At 34.1% G+C, this 18940-nt stretch overlaps 1 protein-coding gene across 1 annotated transcript in view; it reads left to right on the top strand.

Moving 5' to 3' along the window:
• Positions 1 to 18327, top strand: part of LOC149411473 (tyramine/octopamine receptor-like) — a 109716-nt gene extending 91389 nt beyond the window's left edge. Inside the window, exon 5 of the mRNA XM_089646663.1 lies at positions 16400 to 18327. Within this exon, the coding sequence (XP_089502789.1) occupies positions 16400 to 17005 (606 nt within the window). The 3' untranslated portion in view covers positions 17006 to 18327. The remainder of the gene's footprint in view (positions 1 to 16399) is intronic.
• The last annotated feature ends 613 nt before the right edge of the window (positions 18328 to 18940 follow it).

Raw genomic sequence — 18940 nt, 5'->3', positions numbered from 1 at the left:
AAGGCCAAGATGTATTCTACTCGCAGTATTTAATTAAAGCATCTGAAACATTTCAAGGCGACCGAATTTCCAAACCCAAAACACATGATTTTGCATTACTATGTATGGCATCGCCTTAACTAATTAACCATCACGCCGTTTCTCCGATGGGGTAGGCAGAGAGGACAGACCGCAAAACAACTCTAATACTCACACTCCTCGCCTTATTCACATTCATACATCGTCTTGAATATACTCTTCGTTATTCTCTTTACACGACCTGATTTGGTTTACTTGATCGTACCACGTCTTCCTCGGGCGTCCCCAACTTCTTCTACCATTCACATTTTCCTTACACTGCTTTCTTCGTTCATTTGCTCTACATGCCCAAATCATCTAAGCGTCCTTTTCTTAATCTTACTCATTACGCTTATATTAGCCTTGCATTCATTGCAAACAATGGCATTTCTCACACGATCATAGATGGTTATAAAACACATACGCCTCAGGGATCTCATTTCAACAGCATTAAGTGTACTTGCATTCTTCCTCTGCTAGTTCCACGCTGCACTGCCATACATCAGCATAAATATTAGCACTCTATTTTGGACGGCTAGCTTCACTTCTCTGAATTGTTTTTGCTAACGCGAAACACGTTCAGTTCTCCATTAATTGAGTCACCTTCATTTACCCTGATTTCAATATCTCTAATGCTATTGTAGTGGCAGTGATTTCTACTTACAAATCATCATACAAATCATCATACAAATCATCATACAAAGCATCATACAAAGCATCGCCACTACATTCTTGGTCGCGAAGTAAGAAGAAAAGTAAAAAAAAAACAACTATTTGAAATCACTTGAGTTTATTCCGCAATTACAAATATTCGACACAAGAATTATTTTATAAGGAATTGAGGACTAGTAACACCGTGTCAACCTAATAAATTGCTCAGCCAGAATGAATCGAGTTTAGTAACCGTAATCGAGGCAAGTGATTTGAGTCCGTTGTGACATGTAAAACGGTGTTGCCAGGAACATTCATTTTCAACCATTGCACGCAAGAAAAAAAAAATTTGGTCGATTTGTGTAGTTCTTTCTCAATTCCCCATACTATTGATAAATATACAGATAGATAGATGACAAAAATGTCTGACGATCATATTGATTTTTTTTTCAGAATCTTCTCTCAATGCAAATTGTATTCCAGAGCTACCATACAAATGTATTTACTGTTTCAGAAAACAGATTTCCGTCTTAAAATTAACACAAATAAACGCAACCCCCTATTGAAGGCAGCGAAATAACCCTACTCTCCTGCCATTATATTAATAGCGTTTTCAGCCCTCTGCAATAATGGCTGTTGTTTTTTATATCGATTTTTCAAAGGTCCAGTAGTCCTTAAGACCCCCCATTTTCATTAGGCCTCCCATCTGAGGGCTGACCTCATACATTTTTCATGGCTGAACCTCTGAAATTGTAGTTTCGTCCTTGTTATTAACTGCGCCCCAGAGGTCCGGCAGCCGCACTGCCTCAAATCCTTATAATACAGCCTGCGATGCGATGGGACCTCGGAAATAAAATAGGACTTATACAGTACACACTGACCAGACACATTCCTAGAAATGTGATCTATACCGACCGCTATATTTGTAGATGGCCTTCGTGGTCGAGGGGTAAGTCTCTCGACTGCGAATCCGGATATCGCGGGTTCGAACACCGGCATGCGCATGTATCCATCTCCTTTCCTTCTTCAATAGCTTCCGCCCCAAATACCCAATTAGAATGGCTATAATCTCACTGGCTCTCTTCGGTTCGGATCATTTGGGACTCTTGTGCGGTATTTATTATTTGTAAAAAAATATCGATTTGAATGAAAACAGAAGTCCCCAATTCTCATATTAGACCTTTCGATGATTAAAACTCAGATAGGCCAATAGAGATGAAGATCTATATATTTGTTTAATATGAAACATCACAAGAGTCCCAACTGCCAGTGGAACTATGGCATCCCCAATAGAGGTATGTTGTGAGACTGAACAGATTTGAGATGAGAAGAAGATGAGGATGAGAAAGTTTGAGAAGTACCTGGCTATCTAGATCTAGTTACTAAATACGGCTTAAGCAATTTTAAGCAACAGTTTGACCCTGAATACAGATAAATATTTTACCAGAGCGACACTGAGAGTATACACCACTGTTCAAGAAATAATTTCGATGGTTGAAAAAGTTTCATCATAAGTAAGAGAAAATAAGTTCATTTCGGGCACACAGACACGCTCACAACACATTACTATCAATTCACCCCTTCACTGGACGAACAGTATAACAAGTTATACGCTGGGAAAGCCGTTTTATAGGGAACGTATGCGATAAAGCGATTTATTTACAGGCGACACCTTAATGGATTAAGGATTTTCTGTTTTTTTGTAAATGTGGATAGTTGAAATGTTGTAAATTGTTGTCCTGTAGACCACGATCGGGTAATTATTTTTTTTTATAAAATTTTAGATACTTTTCCATATTATTTTTAAAAATCACATAAAAGTTGATTTTTTATTTTATCTGATCACGTTGGGTTATTACCAAAAGATATCTGCGCCCAAAACAAAGCTACAACTACATCATAAAAATCTTTCGGTGAGGTTAGATAATGTAAAGATAAATCTTACTTAACATACATAGTAAAAAAACTAGTAAAATATATCTTAATTTCACTCAAAAAATTTACACTCAAAAAAGCTACAACTACATCATAAAAATCTTTCGGTGAAGTTAGATAATGTAAAGATATATCTTACTTAACATACATAGTAAAAAAAACTAGTAAAATATATCTTAATTTCACTCAAAAAATTTACAACGAATTCCTCGCATCTGTTAGGAGGAAAGTTTTTGTTTCGTGTTAAAAGCTCTCTGTAGTAGCTTTCCCGTTCTAAGGGATGGCTGGTTCAAAAGATAATCCATCCTGCGCTGTAGCCTGTGGAGGGAGGGAGGGTGTCTTCTGTCTGCAGGGGTGGATTGAAGAAACATATACGTTTACGGATTTTTTTAAATACAATTACACAAAGTATTTTCATTAATTTTTGCTTGTCAAATCTGAAACAACTGTAACGTTACTCCATTAGTATTGATAGGTAACCATTCGTATTTGAATAGCGCTACTCTCAAATTTATACATCGGAATAGATTTATTTCTCTAGTAAGATGGATATTATTTTTTGAGATAAATCTCTTTTTAATATCCTTGAGAACTTTTTGTGATATTTTTACTTTATAAATAATCGCAAATACACATTGTGGCGTCATTTTGAATTGAATAAAATAAATAACTGTTTAATCGAAATATTCCACATGTTTAAAAACCAATAGTTTCGTAATAATAGTATGTATGATTATAAAAATACTTAATTTTACGTTCACCCTGACATTTTTGAATCTTTTGTTTTGAAACATGTCAAGTATTTTGATTAAATAGTAGATAGTTTATTCAAAGTTATTTATTTTATTTAAAATAAAATGGTGATGTTCTGGATTGTAAGCCACACATACCATTAGGGAATAGTTAATTCCCTATAAAAAAAAAGGTTGATTACAAAATTCACTCTGCAGGCAGCGTAAAAAAATATCATCCAGCCACCAAATACACAAAACAGAGAATTCACCGAATATATCACTCGCATTGAGATTGGCAGCAATTCATTAATCTCCAAATTCAGCAGCGGACGGCAATCAGCACAATAAAACTCGCATTCGCACCATGGAATAATGATCTGTCACGACAAACTCTTAAGAGAGTAGAATTTTGAATGATATTTGAATTGACACATTGTAATTCAAAAATTGTAACTTTTCTTGTGACAAAAATATTTAAATCTTTTAGTCGTAAATCGAACAAACAGGAATAGTGGTGCCCTTTTTTATCAAACAACATAATGCAGATGAATCCAGCTGTTTAATGCACAGATGACTGAATTTTATTGTCACTTACCTGAGAGCAAAATCTATACAATAACTGATCAGAGATGCCTATCCTGTCCACTTCTTTTAATTTTAATTTTCAAACTTTAAGATAACTAATTATAAGTTAACTGCTTCACCATAAAGTTTTGAAATCAATTAAAAATTTAAAAGTACTCATATGTAAAATTATTAAATGACCTATAATGGAATCTATATTAAATATCCTAAATATGCTAGTAGTTCTGTCAACACTAGTAGGTCTCGAGTCCAAAAAGTGTGTTTCTAATTTTATCTTATTGAATATTGAAAAATGCTTTTTTGTGAGTTTTCAACACCATTAAAAATATCTGAATTTCCCGCAAATTAGTTACCAACCTAAGCTGTGTATGCCTGGTATAAAGGAATTTATAAAGAAATTGGTTTAGACATTATTGATGCAGATATTCACGTGACTCTATTACGAACATGAATTAGTTGCAATAGTACAGAGCTGTCAATAAAAACATTAAGGTGAGTAACCTTTAAAGGTGGTGCAATCAATAATTTAATCAAATTAAAATAATTGGAGAAGGCAGAATTAAAAATTCTTAAATCTGTTCAGGTCAGTCCACCCCTGTGTATAGCGGGTATCTACCTAGGGGTAGATTGAAGCCGGGGTGAATTGTGGGTAACCCGGACCCATCAGTCATTCCGCTGAACGGGGACCTAGCTGTCCACCCCAGGGAGGACAATTTACCCTAAAAATAGCCAACACACCCCACCCCAGCCTCCCTCTGCCCAGATCACAGGAAACTGAAGAATTAGATGGTTTTTTTTGTAAATTAGTGATTTTGGAACATTGAATAAATATAAAGAATCAATTTGAAACTCGGTTTAGTAAAAAAAATTGATGTTGGAATCAATAGTTCTTTTTATATTTTGTTTTAAATATGTAAATGATAGATTGTTAAAAGATGAATTAACAAATGCTTGAACTATTTTTGATAATTTGAAAAAGAAAATCAGAAAAAAAGAGTCGGTCCCATATAAGTAATGCCAACGTTAAATATGACCTAAAAAGGTAGGGTCGGATTAGCTCAGTGGTCAAAGCAAAGTCCCAAGTGTGAGTTCATTTCTCAGATGTGATCGGATATTTTCTTGTTTACATCGTTTATTTTAGAAGTTATTAATAATACCTTCAATTAATAAAGATAAAAATTTGAGGTTTTACTCAGTGAGAATGATTTGAAAATCATTCTCATTGAGTAAAATAAGAAAACTTGAAATGATAAATAAAGTATTATTTATCATTTCAAGTTTGCTTTTTATTTGATCGCAATTGCTAAAAAACAACTGACCAAACTAATCTTTCACATTATTTAAAACTAAGAACATATGAACTTGTGAATATAATTCCTTTTATAACCTGTCATCTACAAGACACAATTCTGACTCCTCCGGCTGCATTGTTTAGTTTGCATATAGGTTTGTGAAAAATACAAAGTGTCTATTTCAAGCATCCCAAAGTGGTCAATATCGTCGACCTACAGGGAGTCCATGTAAATGAAAAAAAATTGTGGTGCATGAGATGGAAATGGGAGTCCACGAGAGCCTCTTAAGCCACATTTTTTTGGGAATGTCACTTTTTGTGGTTTCATATGGAATAGTTTTCGAAGTACAAATATTCTAATGAAATTCTCGAAACATTCAAACTATAATATTTTTTGGGAAATTAGTGGATTCGAAAATTTTGTGTGTACTGAGAAATTAAGAAGAAATTGGAAAAAGTTTGTGAACCTTTGATTTAAACCATCTTTTTGAAAAATATGGAAAATCGGTTAGAATATTGTCGTGAATATTGAGTTGATAATTGATATTTAAAGCTTCATAACCCATGTTAAAGTTAATGTCGTTATGCGATGAAAATAGCTTGAATCATAATTGCGTTAGCCTATAATTTTTAAATACTAGAATATAACCACTAACCACGAACCGCTCCCAACTATCTAACAAATAATAATTGAGCTGTCAAAAGGGCAAGATGAGCACCAAAAATGACCGAAGAATATTTTGTTTCTTTGAAGTAGCTGCATTCATTTGCAGCAAAGGGTCAAAGGAATGTATGACTTGATTCAGTCCCGATGGTGTAATCGTTTTTCCTTTTTTATAAATCTGCAAATTGGCAAAGGGATTTTTTTTATCAATAATGCAGATCAAGTAAATGAACTTAAATAATAATAACAACACCATTTTATAAAACTGGGTAATGCCATCAAAATGGCTACTCCTTTTATGGAAAAGCTCGAATACACTACTGTAAAAATATGATTTAAGATTTAAGATGGACAGTGCAACGCTGTCCAAAACGTTGGCGAAAGAAGGAGGAGCGCAACACGGCATAACACCCTAAAAACAAATAACAAAAACACTACTGTACACTTTTTTCCCTCTGTCGATTGCTTAATTTAATTATTTGTGTGCAAGTTTAGAGCGGCTGCGTATCGTGGCGGTAAAGTCATTCAAGAGTTTTTGCTGCTTCAAAACAAGCAATTCTCTATTAATAGTAAAGATAAAATTAAAATTGCCATTATCATGAAATATGCATATTTAAAACAAGTACCTCAAAAGCCTTATATCTCATTTAGAGAGTCCATTTAAACATCGAAAGCCCGATAATAATTAAATCTGGTGGTGTTAAAAGGTAGTGTTCCCACCAAAATCCTAATTATTAGTGCCCACTCCGTATCGCCGGGTACAACATAAAGATAACCATCAGATTATCCAGGACAAAGTTTTGGGTGTTTCTGTAATTAAAATATGGCTGAATACAAGTTAACTTCTGACACTGAAGAAGTTAACTAATAATAAAAGTGATTTGTTTGCATATTTATAAGGCCGGAGTAAAGTCAATTACTACCGACTTTTTGTGAAATTATCAATTTTTTTTCACAGAATAAAATAATTTTCCTCAGTGACTTTGTCATCGTTGGGGATGTTGTGTGGTAGATCTATTTGAGGAGAGGAAAGAGTGAACGTTGGTCTTGAAGATACTCATGTTACAGAAGGGAGGAAACACAGAGACCGGAGATCATTTCACAGCTGAGCTATTGAACTCAATAACGAATCGGAGAAGCGTTGACAAATGTCAACCGTGTACAAAGTATGTTGAGCGCGCGTTTGGTCTGTTTCCCGACTATGCATCGGTGCCGAAGGGATCAATGACGCTAGTTCCTAGGAGTATCTTCCATTATAATACCGGTAGAACAAGGACAGCATACCTACCTGATGCCTGTCCGCTATAGATTTCAATAAGTTTGTTAAGATATGGAGAATCTATCAAAAGTTTCTGCGCAGGGTTAAGGGTCTTTTTAGGTGTTTTGAGGCTCCAAACCAGAGGTGGCTGCCGATTTATATAGGGTTAGCAATTTTTTACCATTTAGGTATCTGCGGGCCTTGTCCAGTCCGTTTATTTTTGTTTCATTAACTCCACACATGAGGCAATGAGGAAAATATTTTCCTCCGGGGATGATGTGTGGACGGTCTTTTTGAGGAGAAGGAGGAGTGAGTATGAGTCTTGAAGAGACCCATATTGTAGGAGGGAAGAAAAACAAAGGCAAATTAAACAGATTTCAATTCAATCAATTTATTTGGGTTGTGAGTAAATTTTTGTAGGTTATATGGGTGGGCATTTTTTTCAAATCGGTATAGATCACACTAATTGGGATTATCAGTTCGGTGACTTCTTTCTGACCATAGATTTGAGTATTTTGTTTAGTGCTTATAAGAGTTTATTATTTTGCTTTTATATCGTTTATAGATAGGAATCAGACTATGGTCGTTGCTCCGTTCTTTGCTGAAGAATTATACTGACGATAGTAGCTGCATTGCTACCGCATCAACTTTTCTGAGGCGTGGAGAAATCACAGTACGTCAATTACGTAGAGTGTATTTATTTATTGACTCAATAAATTCAACTGTTCATCTACTTAACTGCTGTATGCGTTAACTAAAATTACGTCTTATACAGTAAAAACCTCTCATCCCACTATAACTACACACGAATTTATGACGTAGAATCTAGTCCAATCTCCATCGCCCTTTGTTGAACTCTATTGCTTCTACGGCGATCTTGTAAATTCCTCCATCTAGCCGAATTCTACCAATTTGGTACAGATCCTCATGCATGTAGCTATAGTGCGTGTGCACTGACGCATGTTTAATGACCTTCTCAGATGTATATGATAATAATACATGTGCCCTTTTCCAAATCCGTATGGACATTTGAGCCCTCCGTAAAATGACGTTAAAAATTGATTGATTTGAATTTTAACTGCCTTGAGTATATTGAATAATGGTATACTAAGTTAGAAAGATATTCCAAGGAGGAGAAAGAGAAGGAAAATAGGAAGCTTAGAAGATACTTTGTTTTTCAGATCTGGTCTCCAAACAAATTTAAAGCCATGTAAAGTGTAATTTAGATAATTTATAGTGATCTTTTACAATGCCGATAAGAGTTTCTCTTTAGTTCACTACAAAAGTATGAAAAAATTAAAATTAAAACAGTAGTTAACATTTATGGATAGCGAAAATTTATGATTTCGTGGACTAGCGTATATACTCATTGGTTACGCTATTTACTAAATACACATTAAATTTACAAAACCTACATACAGACAAGAGCACTATACTTTTATGATGGTATTTTATTATTTTCCGTAATTTACAAAATAACTTGTCACCCTCCTTCCCTCTCACTTCGCTTCTCACCGCTCGTACGAGCTCTGTGCATTTTTAGCTCTCTCTGATTTCACATTTTATCACTAAATCACACCAATTTACCCATGGCCTTTTCACAAACAAGTCTCAAGATTCACGCGTCATTTAATTGCAGAGAATTTACGCCAAAATGCATTCATTGGTGGGTCCTTTCTTCATTTGCAACATATTTGTCTACTTTGTGCAGTGGTCCTTCGATTACATACATAATTACAAAATTCACAGATCACTCATATCAACTTTTGACTAAAACGAGATTTTAATCTATGAGCTGATACAAATTAAAAATATCTCCCTATTAAAAATAATAATATAATATATAGGAATAAGCTGAAGTAGCTCAGTGGTCCAGAGCACCTGACCGGAGATCTGAAGGTGCGGGTTCAATTCCCGTCGGCGGCATTTATTTTTACTCTGGAAATATTTTCAATTTGTGTGGATATTTCAATCGAGTAATTACTGCTTATATTAATTTATTGCAATTTTCATTCCAAATTTTCCAATGAAAAAATCTAAAGTGATTTTGAGAGCACGATCCCCTTTGAAGTTCCAACTAAAGTAAATGTAGAGAGTGGCATACTGTTTGTCTTTAAATCCTTATTCAATATCGAGCATTCTGAAACACACATCAAAGAGGCAAAATATTTGGCCGGGGCAATCAATTGGGTTCAGATGGTTATGGCGTAAAATATGGCGATCCCATAAAACAATAAAAGCCATTGAGCCTTCGCAGAGGGAAATGTGTGACTTTTACCAATACTGGAACAACCGGGAGATATTCCTCGTCGGAAATTGCAACTATTGAATCTCTGACTTCGACAAGCTACCATCTGGAATATGGATCCGGGTTCTAGTTCCACATTCAAGTGCCTTTTCATGGCTGGAAATCTTTCAATGTGTTTATTTTATTATATTTAACTTCGACACTTGACCTTGCTAAGTTAACCAATGCGTCGGGTTCCTACCCAGGCGTTGTGGGTTTAATAACTAATTCCAAGTCATCATCCTATATTTTTAATGAAAATTAAAAAAAAAAAAACATCCATCATCTCTTGTTATCTTAGTACTATTCCTCAGATTAACTCACATATCTTGATAACACCAATAAAAGATAACTTTACCAAATTCATTGCACAAGAATAAATAAGTTCAAGAAGACTGCAGTCTTCTAAGAAAATAATGTTTGAATAATGGCCAACCTCCGATGAAGAAGGCACTAGATGAAAAAGATAGGCATGAAAACTGGGACAAAGAATTGGTCAACTGAGATAATTTGAAAGACCAATTAATTGTTTTGAAGAATATGTAGGAAGAGACTAGGAAAGCCAAAAAAATTCCACAAGAAACACTAAAAAGTAAGAATTACAAAGAACAAGAAAAAACAGAGAAGAAAGGACCAGAAAACCCAAAAAGAACAAAAAAGTACAAAAATAACCAAGAAGAGACCAAAAACCCAAGAAGAGTCAAAATAGCCAAGATGAGACGAAAAAAACCATGAAGATGCAAAAAGAGGCAAAAAATGAAATACATAAATAAGAAAGAAAAACAGCAAAAACAACGGCCAATAAATTCATTTATTTATGCCCATCTTATGTTCCAATGATGGCTTCTTTAGTTGCCATGTAAACCGGTCGATTAAACCTCCTACCCATCCTCAGAGTACGTATTCCAAGTCTTAACAAAACATTGCCCTCTAATGTACCGGTCGCACCAGGATGGGAGTACTCCCGGATGATCCATTCGTATCGTATCGTACGACGAATTAATAATTTTGCATCGGTAAAAATGTAGATAATTGGATTGACTCCATCCACCCTCGTTCTAAAATCTTTGGATTCCCATACCAAAATCTCTTTCATCGTTATATTTTATGTGGGAAAATCACTTGGTTCAAAAGAAATTGTTTTTCCTTATGGTCATAACACTCTCAATAACATAAGTGCTTTACTTACTGTATACAGAAGAGTATTGTTATTTTTGGGTGCCTTAAATAAATGGTTTTCGGGTGTAAATAATATCACAGTTTATTCGTGCGTAACTACCCACACCTACACGAGAAATAAATTACTTTCTGTAAGTTTTCACACCTTTGTTTTTGATCGAATTTCTGCTTTCTTTGTTATTAAACCATCAAAATACTCGTGGAACCACGTAACGTATGAAAAGGGAGAGTAAATAGAAATTACAGAAACTGTGTAAGTGTTTTAAATACATACTTCCAAAAAGGTTGGAGTAAGTAATTTGGAGTAATTAAGTAATCCCAAGGTAATTTATTTTTAACTTCATGTTTTTTCTCGTCGTGGAATTGTCTAAATTTGCATAATTAAACTTGGTATTATATTTATGGAATCTTAGTTACATTTTTACGATGATAATTTTACTCTGCAACCATACAGGGAAAGATCTATAAACGATGTAGTAGAGCAGGGGTTCCCAACCTTTTTGTGATCACATTCTAAAATATCGGTAGGGTGGCGGGCACCACCTATTTTTAATCGACAAACTTGGGGCAGCAATCGCAATCAAAATGACAACAACGCAGTTCCAGGCGGGGAATGCTATTTGCACATCACTCCTTGTACACGCCAAAAACCCGAAGTGAGCCGATGATCGCCGAACCGATCGGGACGTTGTGAGCACTACTGTCATTTTCCGCTGAAGAGGGCCAGAAGAAGAAGGTGCTCGCACGAAAGCCAAATTATGATTCATGTGTATTTCTAGGTAGGAGACAACAATGAGCAGTTCCTGATCACGATCTTCCGGGAGAAGGTTTACAAAGACACTCACTTCACAATGAACTGATAAAAATAACTAAATTGTGGTTGGACAAAAAACACTGCACTGTTAACATAAAATCTAGTTGTTTCATTAGAGTTTAACCTACATTATTTTTAATTTTAAAATGCAGGACAAATCGGTGTTATTAAAATATATGTGTTATTTTCAAAAAATCATCTCTCGCATCTTGTAGATGTTTTTTTGCGTTAGCTTAGTAATTTATTATACCTTGTAATTATGATGTACACTTCTATTAAGCACCTTGTCGCTGGTGGAATAGGTGGTAACAATTAATAAAATTGATTTGTAAAATATAAACTAATGTTCTGTTAGGGGTTAGGTTTTTGTAAAAAAGAAGGGAAGATTTACGCATTTAAGATTTATATTCAATAAAATTGCATCCCAAATTTAACTCTTTGGAAAAAAGGAGCTGGCTTAAATATAGAATTATGTGATACCGATTGAAGCGTTGCTGAAGGCAGCTTGCCCGCAGCAACTAATATCGGCTTAAATTGACCTTGTCAATCTTGTTCCCGAGAAAAGAGCCCGTGAGAGTGCAGGATAGGAAGATGTTTTTCGATTACTCACCGTCCAAGTTTTTTATTAATGATGACAAAATCGAGCGGGTCCGTCGGTAACCAGCCAAAAAGATCCCCACTTCTTTGAGCCATAAATAAACCACTCATCTCCAAGCTGTTGAACAATGAATCCGAAGGAATCCTTCTTGCTTCGATTTGAACTCGTCAGGTTTTGTGATTCGATCGCATGTTTGGCAACCGTCTTATGTGTCCTAAAAAATTCAAGGGTTGGCCATCTGACCAATGCATAATGATTAGTTAATTAATGATTAATGCGTAAATACTGAAGGCGCCACACACCAAAATCATATATATATAAAATAGGAAGAAGGATCCACATACCTTGTTAAAAATCCTTTATGTCTTAACCTTAATTGACTGAGCGTAGCAAAGTAAGTTTGTAAGTATTTATTCTGTTTCCGTTTCAAGATGATGGCCGTTTGAATGGTTCCGTAACGATTATTTTTCAAATATAAAGTTGTGGGGTGTATTAGGATTGTTATAAGCCTGCAAGAATTTTTTTTTTCATTGAGATGGTATCATTTCTTTTGGACAAAGTGCATAATTTTTTACGTGAAAAAAATAAAATATAAAGATAAACCAATACCCGCAATCCTATCCATGTACGTACCGTTTGGATCAACTGTAATTCGGCATTTCTAAATGGGCACTTGGCAGAAAACAATCTTACGATAAAAATAAATTTTGTTACTTACATCATCGAAAAAACTAATTTCTGTTGTGGGTCTGTCTGTCCGTGTAACTGTGGCAATAAATTCGATTTTGCTTTGAATTAAAGTGTCGTCACCAAAATTGGAAATCATCGTTTGAAGAATTCCGATAAGCCATGAAGTACCTACCTACCTGGAATATGATATTTTTTACCAGACAATTGTTTTAATTCCACATTTAAAATGTGTATTTGTTTTGTTTAAATTTCTTAGGCTTAATCTGGGGTCATATATCGACGCGCAAATATTAATCCTACAATTATTTTTATAACATCCTGTGATTTTTCACGGGTCTACGCTACTAAGATTTACAATAATTGTACGTGTGTTTTGAAAACTATATAGTTAATACAAGATTCCAAATAAAAATGGTACAATCTTGAAACGGGTTTATCTGTAATTTATCTTTCTCTTAGCTCTGTATCACACTACAATCTCAAATTACTTGTAGCGTAATATAACGTAATACAATACTAAATAAATGCGTTATACAACGTAATAGCGTAATACAACCACCAATAAATAGGATAAGTTTGTAGTACAACACACTATACAGCTTGGTTTGCTAAGCATGTCAACGAACTCCCTAAGGCACAATACAAAAATATGTGCACGTGTGTATATATGGCAAGACAGATAGAAGTAAAGGACATCCTTCGAAGATATGGGAAGGTCAAGTCAAAGTTATTCGAGCCGGGCAATGCCGGGACTGATATTATGTACTGGAGTGTCTGTTACATAGTACCAATGTTTGTGACGCATTGTAATCTGATTGAGTGTTTGCAGAGATGGATATATCTTAATACATCGATGGGGTTTATCCCCAGACATTCTTTGAGGTGAGGTAGAACTCTCTGGCAAATACATAAACTGATTATAAATAAATATTTAAGTGTGATGTTTTGTCATTGATTCTCCAAAAAAATGAAATGATATTGAAAGATCTGCGAAACGTAATTTTAGAAGAATTTGCGAATATATTTTGAGGTATTAATCATTAATGGAGGTATCACCAATCATCACTCTTTAAGGACTGTATGGAAAAAAAATAATATCTTTATTCCAGGATGTAGGGAGGTGAATGCAATCCCACACATCTCATAGAGAGTATAAGTATATAACTGAAAGTAACTGGTAAATATGAAACTAAAAAAATAAGAAAATAGAAATAAAAATAAATTAAAATTAAAAAATAAATTTAAAAAAATGATTAAAAATTAAAATGAGATAAGCAAAGAATCACAGTAATCCATCGGATCTAAGATTGTGGGAGCAAGTATCTTTCTCCAATGGTCTTCAATGCTCGATCCTGAAGTCAGACGGGATTCTATGATGAGAATATTTCTGGAATGGTTTATCCTTCCCCTCAGTCCTACAATCCTCGTTCTTAATTTTATTTTATTTATTTAATACATGTTACATTGTTTTGAAATTTACATAAAGTAGATATAATGAATCACCATACTAGGCGGCTGCCTGTTTCATGGTGACCAATTGAGTGTAATTACTTTGTATGCAATATGAAATCTAGTGTAAACATATGAAATTAGTAACTATAGATGAAGCTAAAATTTTGGAAAAATTGTAATAAAAAGTAGAAGATAGAAATTAGAAAGGAGAAAGAAGTAAATGAGCATTAGATTGTAAAAATGTACATAATTATATATATAATTTTTAATATGTGTGCATGCAAGCACACATGTGTATATAGCAGCAGACATACCTATATATATATAACAACACATTGTATACATACACCCATATGACGCATCCTCACGCATATAAACAATATATACACCTCTATCTGAGTACTTGGAATAGGCTACTAACACTATAACAATCACACATCAAAAAATCCCCGAGCGCTTTCCTGAAACTGTCGTATTGGGCTATTGATTTTATTTCTAACGTTAAATTATTGAATATTTTTGGAGCAAGAAAGTTAAATTGTCTTTGTGCCATTGATGTTTTTATTGGGAGAATAGTATAATTGGATTTGTTGGAATATCTTGTATTATGGGTCGATTCAAAAATATTTTTTTTTCGTATGTTTGAATTTATAGTAGGAGGATATGTTTTTGACGTATAAGGATTTTATGTTGAGTACTTTGAAGTCGTTAAATAAGTCCTTCGTGGGGTGAATATAGTGTACTTTGTAAATGGTCCGCATTATCAATTTTTGAGCTTTAAATAATGGATCTAATATCGTGTTAGAGCATCCTCCCCAGACTACTATACCGTAAGATATAATTGATTGGCATAAAGAAAAGTATACCGTTTTTAGTGTATTTTTATTTAGAATATTTCGTAATGACCTGAAGATATATGCCAGTTTCCGTATACGGTTTGTAACATTTACTACGTGATCTTCCCATCGTATTTTATTGTCAATTATTACACCCAAATATTTAATGGAATCTACTCGTTCTAGTGGATTGCACAGACAACTAGAGTTATCTCTACAAGAATGTATTTTTAGTGTACGATTGATTGAAGGCTGACTCGGAATATTAAGACTAAACGTTATATATTTCGTTTTAGTTATGTTTAGGGTGAGTAGATTATCATCCAACCACTGTTTAATAATTTGCAATGTTAGATCCGCTCTATGAAATGTTTCTTCCCATGTCTTACTTTTTAGTACTAGGGCAGTGTCATCGGCGAAAGTGATTATATTGCCATCAATAATAGATAGTTTACATAAGTCAGTGATATAAATGAGAAAAAGTGTGGGACCGAGTACACTGCCCTATGGCACACCAAAGTTAATGCTAGTTGAATGGGATGGTTTATGCGATGGTAGCTTAACACATTGCTTTCTGTCTGTGAGGTACGATTTGAACCAATCTTTATTTATTATTATTATTATATTTTAGCCTTATTCTTTATTCCGATTTTTTTGAGCTTGGCTAGAAGGATAATTAATTGAGTTGTAAATCCTGCAACTCGCTCTTCTGTAAACATTGAGGAGTTATGCGTTATTGTATTACACTCGAAGCCTTTCCATTGTTTTTTTTTTGAAGTTTGCCCAGAGCTTGCATGTGTACAGGGTGGTGAAAAAGACTAAGAAGAGCGTCAAGAGCGTAAAGACATTTAAAAAATAGATGCATAATAATGATCTGTGGGCTTACTTATTAAACAAATCCTCAGCTTTATTCAGAAATTTTGAACATTGACCTTCAAAACTAGAGAAAGGTTGTTGTCAACATGAGATTTAGACAAACCATCCCATCTCCTTTTCCCATATTTTAAGGCAAAGTAAAATCCAGACAAGTACTTCAGGTAGTAAAATATGAAATAGGCGTATTCTATTTTCTTTCTCAAAATATTCTTTTATTAGCTTAAAACAAGCTGCATTCCGGGTCGTCAATTTCCAGACGAGCAGTGACCTTTTATCAATGTAATCAAAACAAATACGATGAAAAGATATGCAAATAATTTATTGAAAAATAGTAAACATACTTTGAATTTTACACAACTGATAAACAAACATTGATGTAGGATTAATGGTTGTTTGTCAGTTGTGGAACATTTAAAAACAAGTTAATTATTAAGGGGGTTAGTGTTTCTTTACTCAGCCAGGCTCAGTTCTAATACTTAATTTTTGTTCCAGGTATCAATTGGCGGAGCCGCCCCAGCCGTCCGAAATCAGCTGGGGGGCACAGGAATCCGAGGCTCCACCCTTTCAGTCAACGGGGAGCTCCAAGCCACGGCTCGAGCGCGCGCCCCCTCAGTAGGCATCGACACCGACATGGTCTCAGAGTTCGACCCGTCCAGCTCTGACTCGGGCGTTGTAAGCCGCTGCGCAGTTGTAAAACCCCTCAAACTCCGATTGTGCCAACCCATATTTGGACGGAAGCAACAAACAAAAACAAGAAGGCAAGAAACAAGCAACCCTTCACCAGCAGAGCTAGAACCCGCGTTACCAAGGATACAAAAACCTAGAGACCCTGAAAGAGAAAAGAGACGCATAGCAAGAAAGAAAGAAAAGAGAGCAACACTTATACTAGGTCTCATAATGGGCAGTTTTATTGCTTGTTGGTTGCCTTTCTTCTTCTTGTATATCTTGACTCCTGCTTGTCCAATTTGTAATATCCCTCCCAGTGCTTTTGCGATAGCTTTCTGGTTGGGTTACATGAACTCTGTATTGAATCCAGTGATTTATACCATCTTCAACAAGGACTTTAGGAGGGCGTTTCGCAGAATCCTGTTCAAGTGATGTTTGGCCTACGTGTGCTGCTATCGATGTGTCGCGAATCGGATTCGCATGGCGCAAGAGAGGGCAGCACCGGGCCTGTACAATTTCCGCTAGTGAATCTTCACAATTCCTTCGTAATAGACTCTTCAAAAAATTATGTATACAGATTCTTCAAATAAACGATACAGACTCTTCAAATAAATGCTATACAGACACTTCTTATAAATATTTAAAAACGTTTTAAAGGTGATCAATTCATGTTCATTACACGTGAAATAAAACAAGAACTTGATTTAAACCATTTTTTAAACACCTGTTACAAGTTGGATTGCCAAGAATATCGATTGATTTTTTTGATATTATTTAAAATTGTTTGTTAAGATTGAATAAACCAATAGGATTATAGTTATTTCGTTTAACCACATTCAAAATAATTGAATGAACAGAAAATCAATTTATGTCTAACCATCTCGACTAATTTGACTGTAAATTGTGTTTTTGGCTCATTCCGCAAAAATAAATGAAATTGCAAGGAAAAATATCAGGACTAATACATTGTTTTGTGGAACCCCAGCTAGTACAATTGACAATCGTAACCTTAGCCCGTCGTCCTACGGGTCAATAAAATTATCGACATATGCTGAATGCTGCAAGACGCTACGTAGAAAATTTTCACAGCAAACTGTAATGCAGACTATTACCTTACTATAACGAACTTAATTTTATCGACCCTTGGAGAACGACGGGCTTAAAAAGTAAAACTTTGTTCACACTACAAATTTTCGTGAATAAAAAATATATAATAAAAAATATATACTTGTTCATAATTTATAAATAATTAAGTACCATGAAAATCTATCCCTGATATTTCACAGTATGAGCATTCATAACGACGATAAATGGTCATGTCGATGTATTTAGGACAGATAATAATACTATATAAGAACAGTGGTTGACAACAAGTGATTTAAAAATGGAGTTTAAAACAAAGTTACTGTTTTATTTTGCGTAATGAAAAATGATAAAAACATTTCAAAATAAATAAATTCTTCGAAAGAATAACACATTCAGACTCTTTGAATAATATGTACTGCTTTACCCTACTATTTAAAATTGTGAAATGTTTTAAAAACTCTTCGATCCAATTAGTCTTCGTCGAAAACCCAGTGTGTATGTGAAACCATTTTAATTAGTTTTACCCAGTGCTGATCTTCGACTTTATAATTATTGCTATAAACAATCCATTATTAATACAGTTTGTTTATATATTTATTAGATTTTATTTTAATAGTTACCTACCTTAAGAGATCAAAACTTATAATAAGTGCCAAAGATAGTTTTAAATCAATGATAATTTTAATTATATATTACAATGTTTTGTACGCATTTCAAATAATTTAATTATTGTGTTTTACCAATCAGAAGTTTTACTACTGCTACAAATATTCTAATAAATTTTATAAATCAGTGTAATATTGAAAATATATTCAATTAAATAATTTTCTGACAATCTATATTTAATATTGGTAGAAAATTTCTATAAACTGTAACAAAATAAAAGTTTTTCTTAATAAAATAAAACAATGATATTTACATCAATTTTTCTTCTTGAAGTGTTGAATTGAAATAAATCTTTTACAATAGTTTCTACAAGATAAATTTGAGAAAAAAATGTCAATCTTTTATGGCTGTAACATATGTTGTGACATATGGTGTTATAAATATGTTATTTTATACTATGAAATAACATATATGCTGTTACATACTATTTTGTAACATATATGCTGTTACATATTATGTTGTAACATATATGATGTCGCATACTATTTTGTAATGCTGTTTCATACCATGCTGTAATATATGCAGTTACACACTAGGTTGTAACATATTTGTTATTACAAATGTTGCTTCAATACATATGTCATGACGTATGTTGTTACATATTCCTAGCCCTTG

The sequence above is a fragment of the Hesperophylax consimilis genome, chromosome 25 (assembly GCF_061612785.1).
Source record: "Hesperophylax consimilis isolate HC1 chromosome 25, BYU_Hcon_1.0, whole genome shotgun sequence".
NCBI lineage: Eukaryota > Metazoa > Arthropoda > Insecta > Trichoptera > Limnephilidae > Hesperophylax > Hesperophylax consimilis.
This window is presented reverse-complemented; position numbering and strand designations above follow the sequence as displayed.